At 34.0% G+C, this 12,355-nt stretch overlaps 4 protein-coding genes across 4 annotated transcripts; 3 read left to right on the forward strand and 1 right to left on the reverse strand.

Moving 5' to 3' along the window:
- The first annotated feature begins 235 nt into the window (after window positions 1-235).
- Window positions 236-3,968, forward strand: LOC134827031 (eukaryotic translation initiation factor 2-alpha kinase). Its single transcript, XM_063839559.1, has 3 exons — window positions 236-587; window positions 705-2,058; window positions 2,120-3,968. Exons 1-3 carry the CDS (start codon window positions 406-408, stop codon window positions 3,824-3,826), a joined length of 3,243 nt encoding a protein of 1,080 aa, XP_063695629.1. The 5' UTR covers window positions 236-405; the 3' UTR covers window positions 3,827-3,968.
- Window positions 3,969-5,507: 1,539 nt separating this feature from the next.
- On the forward strand, window positions 5,508-7,938 carry LOC134827117 (inactive ubiquitin carboxyl-terminal hydrolase MINDY-4B-like). Its single transcript, XM_063839667.1, has 11 exons — window positions 5,508-5,648; window positions 6,171-6,196; window positions 6,254-6,317; window positions 6,379-6,538; window positions 6,595-6,685; window positions 6,742-6,850; window positions 6,914-6,984; window positions 7,044-7,072; window positions 7,120-7,382; window positions 7,444-7,688; window positions 7,744-7,938. Exons 1-11 carry the CDS (start codon window positions 5,589-5,591, stop codon window positions 7,799-7,801), a joined length of 1,176 nt encoding a protein of 391 aa, XP_063695737.1. The 5' UTR covers window positions 5,508-5,588; the 3' UTR covers window positions 7,802-7,938.
- A 151-nt stretch (window positions 7,939-8,089) lies between these two features.
- LOC134829387 (putative Dol-P-Glc:Glc(2)Man(9)GlcNAc(2)-PP-Dol alpha-1,2-glucosyltransferase) lies at window positions 8,090-10,079 on the forward strand. The gene is made up of 3 exons (XM_063842441.1): window positions 8,090-8,635; window positions 8,695-9,354; window positions 9,417-10,079. Exons 1-3 carry the CDS (start codon window positions 8,480-8,482, stop codon window positions 9,966-9,968), a joined length of 1,368 nt encoding a protein of 455 aa, XP_063698511.1. The 5' UTR covers window positions 8,090-8,479; the 3' UTR covers window positions 9,969-10,079.
- Window positions 10,063-10,851, reverse strand: LOC134829398 (neuropeptide-like 4). Its single transcript, XM_063842453.1, has 4 exons — window positions 10,759-10,851; window positions 10,536-10,641; window positions 10,377-10,469; window positions 10,063-10,306 (listed from the first exon to the last, which is right to left on the reverse strand). Exons 1-4 carry the CDS (start codon window positions 10,774-10,776, stop codon window positions 10,281-10,283), a joined length of 243 nt encoding a protein of 80 aa, XP_063698523.1. The 5' UTR covers window positions 10,777-10,851; the 3' UTR covers window positions 10,063-10,280.
- Between the last annotated feature and the right edge of the window lie 1,504 nt (window positions 10,852-12,355).

Genomic DNA, 12,355 nt, shown 5'->3' on the forward strand with positions numbered 1-12,355 from the left:
CAGAGGCGGACCTCGAGCATGAAATTCATTAAAAAAATTATAATTTTTTTTGAAATTCAAATTTTATTGAAATAAATTTTTGAAAAATCAATCTTATCAAAAGGAAGACTCGTAGGGCTTATGAAGGACCCCCGGAAGATGTTCCACTGGAAAGTTTATCATTTTTAGACGTCCCAAAGAGGCTAAAATGCTGCTTTTCGTCGACTCACAAACCCGAAGAACCCAGAGGAAAAAACAGTAGTAGTAGAAAAACAACAGGCGAATTTCATAATATCTATTTATTGGAATAATTTCGTAGAGAAACATCGGGGTTTTCTCTGGCAAATGAATATCTCAAAGCCCTTGGAATATGTGTAAAAGTGTTGTTTGAATTCGTCGTCAAACGCTTAAAGCAAGGTCTGGAAAATGATGTTTTTGAAACAGACGATTCGACGGTCTCAACGATGGGTTCTGGCAACTTTGCTATTTGGAACAATTTTATTATCACCTGCTTGCGTTGGCACAAACGAAGTCGATGAGCCTCTTACAATAGGCCAGCTACCTTTCTGTGATGATGATAGTGCGCCTCGCAATGAAATAAGCAAAAGGTAAATTTACAAGGTCAACCTTAAAATTGTTAATACGTGTATCAAATATTTTGTTTACATTCATCAAGTGAGTCACATTTGTGATGGAAGTTTTAATCTTTTTGTATATTTGAACAGGTTGTTGTACGTTTCTACTTTGGATGGCAAACTTTCCGCGCTCGATATCACGAAAAATGGGGAAACCAAGTGGTCTGTCGACACAGGAGAGCCGCTACTTTCGTCGAGCATACATCGCTTAGAGTTATCTACAAATGGAAAGTGGGTTCGCATGATCCCGTCTCTCAGTGGAGGACTGTACAAATTCGATGGCGAAACTATCGAAGCAATACCAATCAAGGCTGAAGATTTGCTCAAATCATCGTTCAAATTTTCTGACGACATCGTCATATCGGGTGGCATCGAGAAAAATAGTTATGGAGTCTCCACAAGAACTGGTGAAATATTGTATCAGTGTTCCATGAGAGGCTGCACGAACTTTACCGCAGCCGATGATGATCAAGCTAATAAAAGTGAGCATCATGACGCGTTATTAGATGATGTAATGATTGTCCGAAGGGAGACACAAACTGTGAGAGCGGTCGATCCCAGATCCGGAGTAGAAAGATGGAATTTTAGTATCGGCCAGCACGAGTTAGAGCTCATGAAGAGTAAAGATTGCCAAGGAGGCGATAAAAATGAAGAACTTGATACATTATTGCTTGATTTAGAAATACGGGCAGTTATTCCCGAAGGAATTATTTGTGCATTTAGTAAAAAGGATCCGTCAAAGATGTTGTGGATGAAGAGATTCTCATATCCTATTGTAAGTGCCTGGAAATCTGACACTAACGAAAATGTAGAAAATATAGACTTTTTTTCGTCCGCCGAGTGGCTTTGGAATGGTCAAAGTGGAATATTTAGTCAAACAAAAAAAGACGACGAGCAACAAGTGTCACCATCTATTTATCTAGGAATGTACGAGAAGCAGCCGTACATTCAAGAATCAAATGCAATACTGCAAATTAGTCAAGAGAAACAATATCAACAGGGAACACATATCATCACGGACGATCAATCCGACTTTAAATTTCGTGTTCCTTTTCGACCATTTCCAGCCAATAAAAATGGCATTCAATTAATTGAAGATCATTCAGAGGAGTCTGAAGTCGTAGTTCCTGGAACAACTGAGAGTCCTCCTGATGTTCCAACGAATGCCTTAGCAACGTCCGTGTTATATGCCTCGGAGTACGTGAATGGCAACGGATTCTTTTTCTACACTTCAAAAGACTCCAATAAGACACAAAATAACATTTGTGATTCGAAAAATAAAACGCAAACCGATGATCAACAGTTTGATGAGGCAGACTTGGATTTTACTCTGATGGAAAGAATTCATGCTCTGACATTCTATTGGAATGAAGTTGTAATCATCATTCTGACGACAGCTGTGTTTGTATATTTTTTCATTAAAAATAGTCGCACGAACGAGAGGGTAAGTCATCTTTTCTTTTGTCAAACAAATATTAGGAATTTCAATTTTTCCTTTTTTTTAGGAATATGTTGTAGTTGAAAAACATATACCAGTCCCATTTGCCCGAGAAGCAATCGAAGGCATTGATTATTCGAGAAGTCGCAGCTCTCAACGTAGTACATCCGAGTCAAATCATAGTGAGGGCGTATTTCAATCTCGATTTGCAACTGATTTCGACGTTGTTCAGATACTAGGTAAAGGAGGTTTCGGCGTTGTATTTGCAGTCAAACATAAAATTGATGATTGTCACTATGCCATCAAACGAATTGTACTGCCAGCCAAAAAAGAATCACAAGATCGTGTAAAGCGTGAGGTACGCACTTTAGCAACCTGTGAGCACCAAAATATTGTGAGGTATTTTCATGCATGGTACGAAACTCCGCCGCCCGGATGGCAGGAGCAGCAGGATCTTTTGATGCAAAAAAGAGAAGTTTTATCAACGTCAATTGACATTTGTGAGACACCAACAGAAATTTCATCTCTGCCAGCATTCCCAAAATCAACTGACAATGACACCAAGAACACAAATCAGAATAAATATCTGTTAAATTTGAATAAAAAGCCATTTGACATGGATGACTTGAGCTCCGTAGGTAACAGTCATATCACAAATGGACATGGAAGAGAGGCCGAAGAAGAAGAGACGGATGGTGGAATTGTATTTCAAGATAACAGCGTATCTTTTAATGACAAAAATTACAATCACCACAAAGACAACGGATGCGATGAGGATGTTGAGGACTCGTTTGTTGTATTTAAAAATGAAACGAAAGACAAGTCAAAAAGCGATAAAGTTGTTGTCTCAATCAACGGAGATGACAATGCCACAGAGTCACAAACTTTCAGTATTTCAACTGATAATCGAAAACTAGTACCTTACCACAAACGCCGTCGTCATCTTTCTTTAGATCTCACCAGTGAAGGCAACGTCAGTTTGCCACCAGTCCAAAGTAGTCGCACTTATCTCTTCATTCAGATGCAATTATGCCAGAAGCACAGCCTCAAAGAGTGGCTCAGTAAAAACTCTTATCTCGAGAGGAAAAGTCAAGTTGTGCCAATTTTCGAACAGATTGTCGGTGCAGTCGAATACGTTCATCTCAAAGGTCTCATCCACAGAGATCTCAAGCCCAGTAATATTTTTTTCAGTCTCGATGGCCAAATTAAAATAGGAGATTTTGGTCTTGTTACCGACATGGCGGAGCAAACGACGCCCATCAACGAAAATTCAATGAGTCTTCCAAACACCTCAAATAAAAAACACACGCAAGCAGTCGGAACTACCCTTTATATGTCGCCAGAACAAATATCTGGACTGCCGTACGACTATAAAGTGGATATTTTCTCACTTGGTCTCATCCTGTTTGAGCTGTATGCCACATTCAATACGGAAATGGAACGAATAAACACTCTTAAAGCGGTACGAAGCCAAAAATTTCCCGAAGAATTCAAACAGAATTTTAACAATGAATATGAGTTGTTGAAATTAATGCTTAGCGAGAATCCAGATGATCGTCCAACGACAATTGGCATTCGAGCGAGACCTCCACTTTTGCATCAAGTAAGCAATGGTGATGAATATCACTTTGAGCTACCGCCACGACAAAGGAGAGAAAGTCACAACAGTAATAATCAGAATTCGACATTCCTTACGACAGAATCGATAAAAGGTAATTTGATAAATTTACAGAAAGAGATCGTCCATCATACAGAAAAACTATCGGAAAATTAGTTTTAACTTGTTACAGTTTTAAATAATTAATTTTAAAAATAAATGTAAATTTAAGAAATACATTAATTTATAAACTTATTGATCTTTGTAGCCAAAAGAGGTATTTTTTTTTAATCTTAGGTAAATATTATTCCTGAGTTCAATTTTATATTCTAATTTTATTTAAAATTCAATTTAACACACGACCAACCCTTCTGTCTGTTCTGATATATGCCGCTAAATCAAATCAAAGCAAATAAAGTATGAAATGATATACAAGCATGCAACAGTTGCTTTCTTTTGTATGCTTTAAAGTTTGTTTTTCTTCCTTTTTATGTATATTTTGTTAAAAGTGCTAAAAATCATTTGAAATTTATAAGGATGTTCCAAAAACGTAGTAAAGTTGCGTTCCCTTCAACATCATTTTTATAAAAAAAAAACGGATGTTCCAAAATACGTATTAATTTTAATAGAATTAACTATGTCAAACAAGTTGCGTTCCCTTCAACATCATTTTTATAAAAAAAAAACGATGATGAATATAAATCGATAAGTCATTTGGAAAGTATTCCACGGTTTTATATAGTATTTGTTTTGAGTATTTGAAATACTATATTAATATTTCTCCAATGAAAATTTTATTTTTTAGGTTTACACCAAAAAACTGTAAATCCCTTAATGTGGGTTCGGATTTTCAAAATTTAGGAATCGCATTAAAAACCGCAAAGTAAATATCGAAAAATTATAAACAAAAACCTTTTTAAACTATCTATTTAAGTTAGATAAAAAAAATTATGAAATGATTTTTTAAGTTATTAACTAGATATTTCGGAAAATTCATGAATCAAAACAAAAATTTTTTTAATGGAAATTACTCAAGATATAAAGTTTTTAAAGATTTGGCCAACAAAAATAAAACTGCAAATAAGTAGCCCTCCCTTAAGTTTTAAAATTTGAGTGTCAAACATAGAAATGAAGGCAATATACAACGACACTCATTTTTATTAACCGAACATTCAAGTTTGATTAATAGTATAGCTATTTGAGAATTCATTTTTCAACACCCTTAATTTTCTTTATGGTTTGCAAACACGAAAGCTGCTGCTATGGAAAACTTTGAATTGTTTTGTTTCAAGTGGTGCATGCTGGAAAGTAGGACCTCGGTGCAAAATAATTTTGATAATAAAAATATTTTTTCAAAAGCAACATATGTAAATATTTCCAAATACGTTGACTTACAACGTGAAACAAATCCGAAAATACATTTAAAAAATAATTTTTGAATAGTTTTTAATATTATATCACTATTTATGTCTATAGTGCAACCAATAAAAATATGCGCAAGATGAAAAATAAATTTTATTCACTATTTTGACACCAAACAAACAGGCAGCCAACGATTGAATGATGAGTCGACGAGCAAGCGATGTTACCCCCGAAAATTGTTTGAATGCGTGAAAATAAAAATTGTTTTGTGTGCAGAATAGCAACTAACAATGATGATTAGGATGTGTTAGTTTAACATGCGCTGAATTGATGTGCATTATTAGTGCATTCTTATATCATATAAGCAAGGAGTTATTAAAATGTGCAATAAAAAGGTGTTAGTTACACACAAAATTTGTTTAAATGTGTTAGAAGACTGGTGTTTGACTATAAAAGGAAATGCCTTTAGTGAAAACTCGTCATTTTCAGTGTCGATCTGTGTTGAAAAGGAGATAAAACAAACAATTTGCAAGCGTACTAATTTGTTTAGGGTTTAAAAGAAAATATTTCTGGTAAAATGGCCTCTGGCAAAGCAAAACTCATGGGAGGACGCCCAATAACGGCAGAGATCGCAGTGGTAACGTATTGTCAATTTATTATTTTAGCATATTTTGAGGGAAAATCGCTTAAATTCCCATTTTTTACACCTTTTCTTGCATAAGCTGTCCTTAACCTTGCCTTGCAATCAAAAGTTTTAGTGCTAACCTTCAAATTCTCCAAACGCACGCACACAATTATCATACAATGTTTGTCTTGTAAAATCAAGGAAACTAATTAACTGCATGTTAGTCTAAGTTTTGATGAAATCAGCTATAAGGCAATAAAGTTTAAAATAAAAAGTTTTTCGATTAGCGCACGTGCGATAATGGCAAAACTTATAACTCAAAAAATTGTTATACATAGTGCTAAAGCATAATAGGTAATAATAGCAAGCTGTCCAAAAATATTGATTTAAGTTTTTTTTTTGTACTATTGTTTTACGTGTTAAAAAAGTCTCGACTGACAACTGCGGGGTCGTTATCGCTACAAGTTCAATTTATTATTTTTTTTTTGCTTGATTATAATTTACTATAATTTTGTTTTCTAACTTTTTTCATAGGAAATCCGATCAGCTGTCTTTGGCACGTAAGTTCTTTTTTTTACGAAATATAATATTGATTCAAATAATTGTAAATAATTTAGATGCACAGCTCCTCCAAGAGGTGATTGGACAAGAACTCCTTTGGCGTTTTTACCAGTTGACTCGGTCAGATTTAATTTTAGAAAATTTTGAAGATTTTATCTTATATTTTTGTCCTTAATTTTAGGATTATCCCTTTGGCTTAACATCGGTCAAGAATGCTACGCGTGGATTACTTTCTGTAGTACAAGCGTTTGTCATTAAATATTTGCTGTTCGACAAACGAGCGAAAGAAAAATCTGTTCCCTTAGATGTTATGCTGCGACCTAATGAAGATGATCAACAAGGTATAATCAAGTCAATATCAGTATGTATTTTTATGAAATTTTTAATACTTGGTTAGTGGCATTATGGACGTCGATTTCAAACATTTTATGGAACATTGGTGAGAAACAACGTGCTGAAGTTGTTTTGCCAGGAGATACTCCACACATGTATGTTAAATTGAAACCTAATGTGGAACATAATGAATGTTTTTTTTCATTTTCAGTCCACATTCTCATACATATTTTCAAGATTCTGTAACGGAAAAGCTTTACATGTTCGAATTTACTAAATTAGAGGATTTACAAATTTTCATCAAACGTTATTTGCATTACGTAGGTTCCTTATTTTCTAAAATCAAAGAAAATGACTGTAAGCTATTAATTTCTTATTAACAGTTCACTGAGGATCCCGGACCGGGAACACTACTTCTTTTGTATTGTGCTATATTTACTCGAGGAATTGATAAGTAAAAATTTTATTCTATTAAATTTTAACAACTGTATTTTTTTCTTGAATTTTTCGCAGAATGCTTGCAGATTTGGATGCCCCAAAAGGTAATTTTATCAATTTTTGACCATTTTCATTGAATTTCCATTTGCAGGTGCAAATCTCGTTGGTCCATCGGAGGAAGGTGCACTAAACGTTGTTACATTACTAATTTCTGGCCGAGCAACACCTTATTTACATAACGGCGTTGTTTACGTAGGCGACGAGGATCATTACGCTATGCCTCAATACGGCATTCTAGGTCGAGCTCAAGTTGGATTGCTGATTTATGAAGGCGAAAATGAACATCTCAAAGGCAATAGTCGTCAACCAGGCAGTCGTTTAAAGACTCCAGCAACTCCTGTATGGGTAACTGCAGTAAGTTTTCTTTTCAAATTTATTTCTTTCGAAAATATGGCGATTTTTCTTTATACTTCAGTCTTGTGGTCATTATGGGGTCATGTTCAATTCAAACAGAGAACTTTTACGTAACTACCATGCGGAAAAGCGTTTCGAGTTGCATTATTACACATGTGCTGGATCGTATATCTCGATGACGGTAAACAACCAGCCACAAGAAGACAAGGGACAAGGTAATGACGATGATGGCGGAGAAGCTGGCGAAGGGAATGGCAAACAAAATGATTCGGCAGTGGCCTTTATTGAGGCTCTCGTCCATTGCAAGTACGTTATAAAATTTAAAAAAAATACATTACCTAAAATTGATGAATTTTTCCAGATGGATGGAAGCAAAAGTTATTTATCATGGCTCTCTTCCGGCAAATCTCAACAACTAAAAATCAAATCGTAGTTACTATTTATCTATTGAAAGTGTCATAGAGGGGCATTTTAGTAGCATGCAATGTTATAATTATAGAAATTTTATCTCTGTTATTTATTCAATAAAACTAAATAGAAGAATAGAGATTCACGTGTGGCGCTCTAATTTGAAATTCAACAACTCGACGTCGAAACGAGTAATTTCAAAATGTGAAAAGGTCTCAAAATGCTCAATGCATATTCGAAAATACAGCAAAACAATCATTTTGAATTAACTTTTTCAAATTTGTAATACTTATCAGAACTTTAGTCACTAAATCTCACATTTGGCTTAATTTTTGTTGTTCATGGTTATTATAAAACTCACGGATTGTAATGATGTTGAGTCTTAATTCATAAAAATTGATGTGGTTAATGTAATTTCATAAAAACAAGACAGTTTTTTATTCTCACACATTGCGTCAATAAGAAATATCGATGCCAACAGCTTACTGTTCGAGCATCAGATAAGCAATAAGTGCCGGGTCACCAAAATAAATCAGAAAAAAAATCCAAAAAAGTCGCCTACTTACATCATTCCGCATCACAAAATGACAAAGTAAAAACAAAAAAAACTTTACTTCCTACTAAGCGCTGCATAGACAAAAGTACTTGATACTTTGATTGATTTGTTGAGAGTTTTCGATGCGCAAACGATGGCACGAAATATTGCAGAATATTTGACATTAATTTGCTTTACGGCGATCTCATTTGTGATATTTAACCAAGTGTACAAGACATCGAAGCTGGTAATTGATGAGGAGTTTCACTTGAGACAAGGATTGCACTTTTGCGAGGGACGATTTCATATTGTGAGGTTTTTTCTTCGTTTCTTAAAAAAATACCTAATAATTTTTCTTATTTTTTTTAGTGGGATCGCAAAATTACAACATTTCCTGGACTATATTTTCTTTCCACGGCTTTGTTTGCACCTTTTGGCCTCTGTCAAGACTACTTCCTTCGCTTAACTTGCTTCATCTGTTCGATTTTTAACTTTGTGCTATTCTACAAGATCCGCAGAACAGTTTCCGATACGCAACAAAAACGAGTAAATACGCTAGAAGCTCTGACGTTGTCACTCTTGCCACCATTGTATTTCTTCAATCATTTGTATTACACGGATGTTCCCGCACTGACTACTGTTTTGCTGATGCTTTACTTTGCCTTGAAGGATCGGCATTGTTGTGGCTCGATGGCAGCGATTGCGAGTGTGGCGATGCGACAGACAAACATAGTGTGGGTCGGCATGGTGTTGGGTGTTTGTGCGCTGAACTACATCGTTGCACGAGCTCATCCATTTTTGAAACTCAAGTCACGAGCTAACATAAACTATTCATTCAAGGACTTGGTGACATGCTTTGACGTGTATTTGCATCGACCAGATCTAATATGGAGCCACTTTAAGGGGATCTTAATGGAATTCTATGGATATCTGTCTGTCATTTTGGGATTTATCGTGTTTCTGTGGTACAATGGATCTATTGTCATAGGCGATAAGTGTGCTCATCAAGCAGCAATACATATTCCACAGGTGAAAATTCAAGAAAATTCATTCAATTCAATGGTTTTTAAAATATTTTTTTTTTGTTTTAGATTTTTTATTTCTCGTTATTTATCGCCATTTTCGCACCATCACTAATTTTAACGAAGCTGCATCTAGTCTTCCGGCTCGTTATTCGTCGTTGGTTCACTTTTATCATGCTTGCGATCATCTTTGCCGTTGTAATTCGGTACAACACCATCGAACATCCCTATTTACTGGCTGACAATCGACATTACACCTTCTACTTGTGGAATCGTTTTTATGGGAAATACGAATTTGCACGCTACATAATCATTCCCTTTTACTTAGTTGCACTCGGCTGTGTTTTTTATCACCTCAACGATAACCAAAGATCAATCGGATTCACAATTCTGTACATCGTTTGTACACTTGCTTCGATTGCACTTCAACGTCTCTTTGAAATACGTTACTTCATATTGCCATACATTTATTTGCGTGTTCACATTAACAATGTCAAGCCGAATTACGTGTTGCTCGAGTTCTTTTTATACTTGGCATTGAACATTTGCACTTTTTATTTGTTTTTCACGAAGGAAATTGTGTGGACTGACTACAAAGAGACACAAAGACTTATCTGGTAGATTTTAAATTGCTATATTTAATGAATTGATTTTCTGGAATAAAACAAACTAAAATATGTAAGCTTATTTTTTTTTCTGGCAATTCTCTACAAATTGAAGACATTTTTTTAAAAACTTTTTTTTTAATAAAAATTCTGAACTTTATTAAAAACTTTTAGTAAATTTTCATATAGAAAAATATATATAATACACAAGAAAATTTTTCGAAACAAAGGGCAAAAAATTAACTTTTTTTTTGGTTGTTATAATTCATAATTTTGTTTGAAAAAACTAAATTATAATGTTAGTACGTATGTTTGATTTGTTCTGCAATTATAGCCAATAAGGGTAAGCATATCCTGTGAATAAAAATAATTGATAAATTTAAGAAATTCGTTGTAATAAATAAAAGAAAAAGAAAGAAGTTACCATAGGCATAATATGGTGAAAGAGAATATCCATAGTAATATGGAGAATATGGCCATCCGAAAGGACTGTAAATGCTAGGTTTAGCTTTTGGATCTGTAGTGAGATTTTTAAAAGACGTTAAACAAATTTTTAAATTATTTACTACTCAATCTCTCTAACCTGGATTTGGCAATGGAGCTGGTGCTGCCGCTGGTACTGGTGCTGGCACTGGAGATGGAGCACATTCAATTACGATGGCCACAAAAGCGACAAGTAAGAAGAAGGTCTGTAATAAAAATTTTATAGTAATTTACCGTGAAACACTTTTTTTTAAAAATATAACAAGAATTTATCAAGAACTCGTTATAAGTAATTTTTAAAAAATATTTTTTTATTCACTTACTGCAACGAACTTTGACATTTTGGAATAACTTGCTACTTTGAAAAAATATATCACAAACGCTTTTTGTTCCTCACTTTTTTACAGGTGATTAGCGACTGATGTCTATTTACTTAATTGATCCGCATTTATATACAATCGCGAAGAAAAAAGCCGTACCTTCAATGTAGCATTAAAAACCATTCTTACTTCCATGCTGATATTTACTCAATGTACCTACATATATGTTACACTTGAACGATCAAATTAACAATAATTATCTGTTTGGGATTCTACAGATGAAAATTTTTAGTTTAGAAAAGTTATGAACTTCTTCAATGACCGGCCTTCCAAAAATTGTCGCTACATTTTGGAAGACGCCTAAATATGCGTTTTTTTTGTCGATGTCTGTCAGGTGATATATTGATAATAATAATAAATAATATTTTAATTTATTCGAATATCGTACATATTCACTTCCAATTATGTAATTCTGTGCTAGCCTTTACCTATTAAATATAATGATAAACTTACCTTTTGTTTATGTTCATGTGGCGTTGTTATGCTTCCTCTGCGATGTGTTACTTGTAAGTAATAAATAATTTTTGCACACAAAATACATTCTTTCAGAGGGTCAAGGTTTCTCAATGTCTATTGTTTTTATTAAAACATTTACTAATTGCAGCTGAATTGTCTTCTTGTCATCCTCGTGCAGAATTACAGAAAAAAAAGAGATCTATCTAGAATACTCTTGACTCCGTCGAGGTGTTTGTGCTAATCAAAATAAAGGGAAGAAGCTAATTAATAATAAACGTGAATTCAATTGTACATACATTTATTGATAAATGTTATATTAAATTGGAATGTTAATGATGACGATGTATTTATTTAGTATTGAAGAAAATACAATGGAAATACGACAAAAATGGCTTAGACACGAGATTGGCGTCCATTTTGCAGAGTTCGTGATTCTATGTAAGAGATCAAATGACGTTTCTACAATTCTGCAATTTTTTTTTCAAATACAAAGAAGTCTTTTTGATCAATAAATCAATTAACTGATAAAAAGCAATCAAAGTCAGAGTGTCATGATTAAGGAAGCATGATCTTCTTAATTGCTTATCTTTTTCGAATATGTGAATAATTAAACATTATATAACTTCTACCTTCCATATGTAAATGTCTCCGCTCGTCGTGACCCACATAATTAATTAGTGATTGTACTGCATTATTTATTCTCGTGCAAGATCCCAATATGTACACGAGAATTGGAGCAAGAATGAGATAATATTTTTATTTTTCAACACGGTTGTCAATCAAAATTTAAAATTCAAATAAGTCCAATTATTTCCTAGGGGATCAGTCGGATGACTCTAATTGCAGTAAATTAAATATGTACATTGTACATGTATCTGATGTCATAGAAAACAGGATCTTAATATTATTCACACGTGTTTGATATAAAAATGTTAGAACATAGAATATCGCGTAGAAAATTCTAATTTTCATTTTCGAAGCTCTTGTATTTTTTCTCACTTTAAAATTATTAGTTAGGTTTGAGGATGCATCACCGCGGTCCGAAGACCTATTGTGATCGCTATGAAAAAATGTCCTTATACCT

Source organism: Culicoides brevitarsis, chromosome 1 (genome assembly GCF_036172545.1).
Source record: "Culicoides brevitarsis isolate CSIRO-B50_1 chromosome 1, AGI_CSIRO_Cbre_v1, whole genome shotgun sequence".
In the NCBI taxonomy this organism is placed as follows: domain Eukaryota; kingdom Metazoa; phylum Arthropoda; class Insecta; order Diptera; family Ceratopogonidae; genus Culicoides; species Culicoides brevitarsis.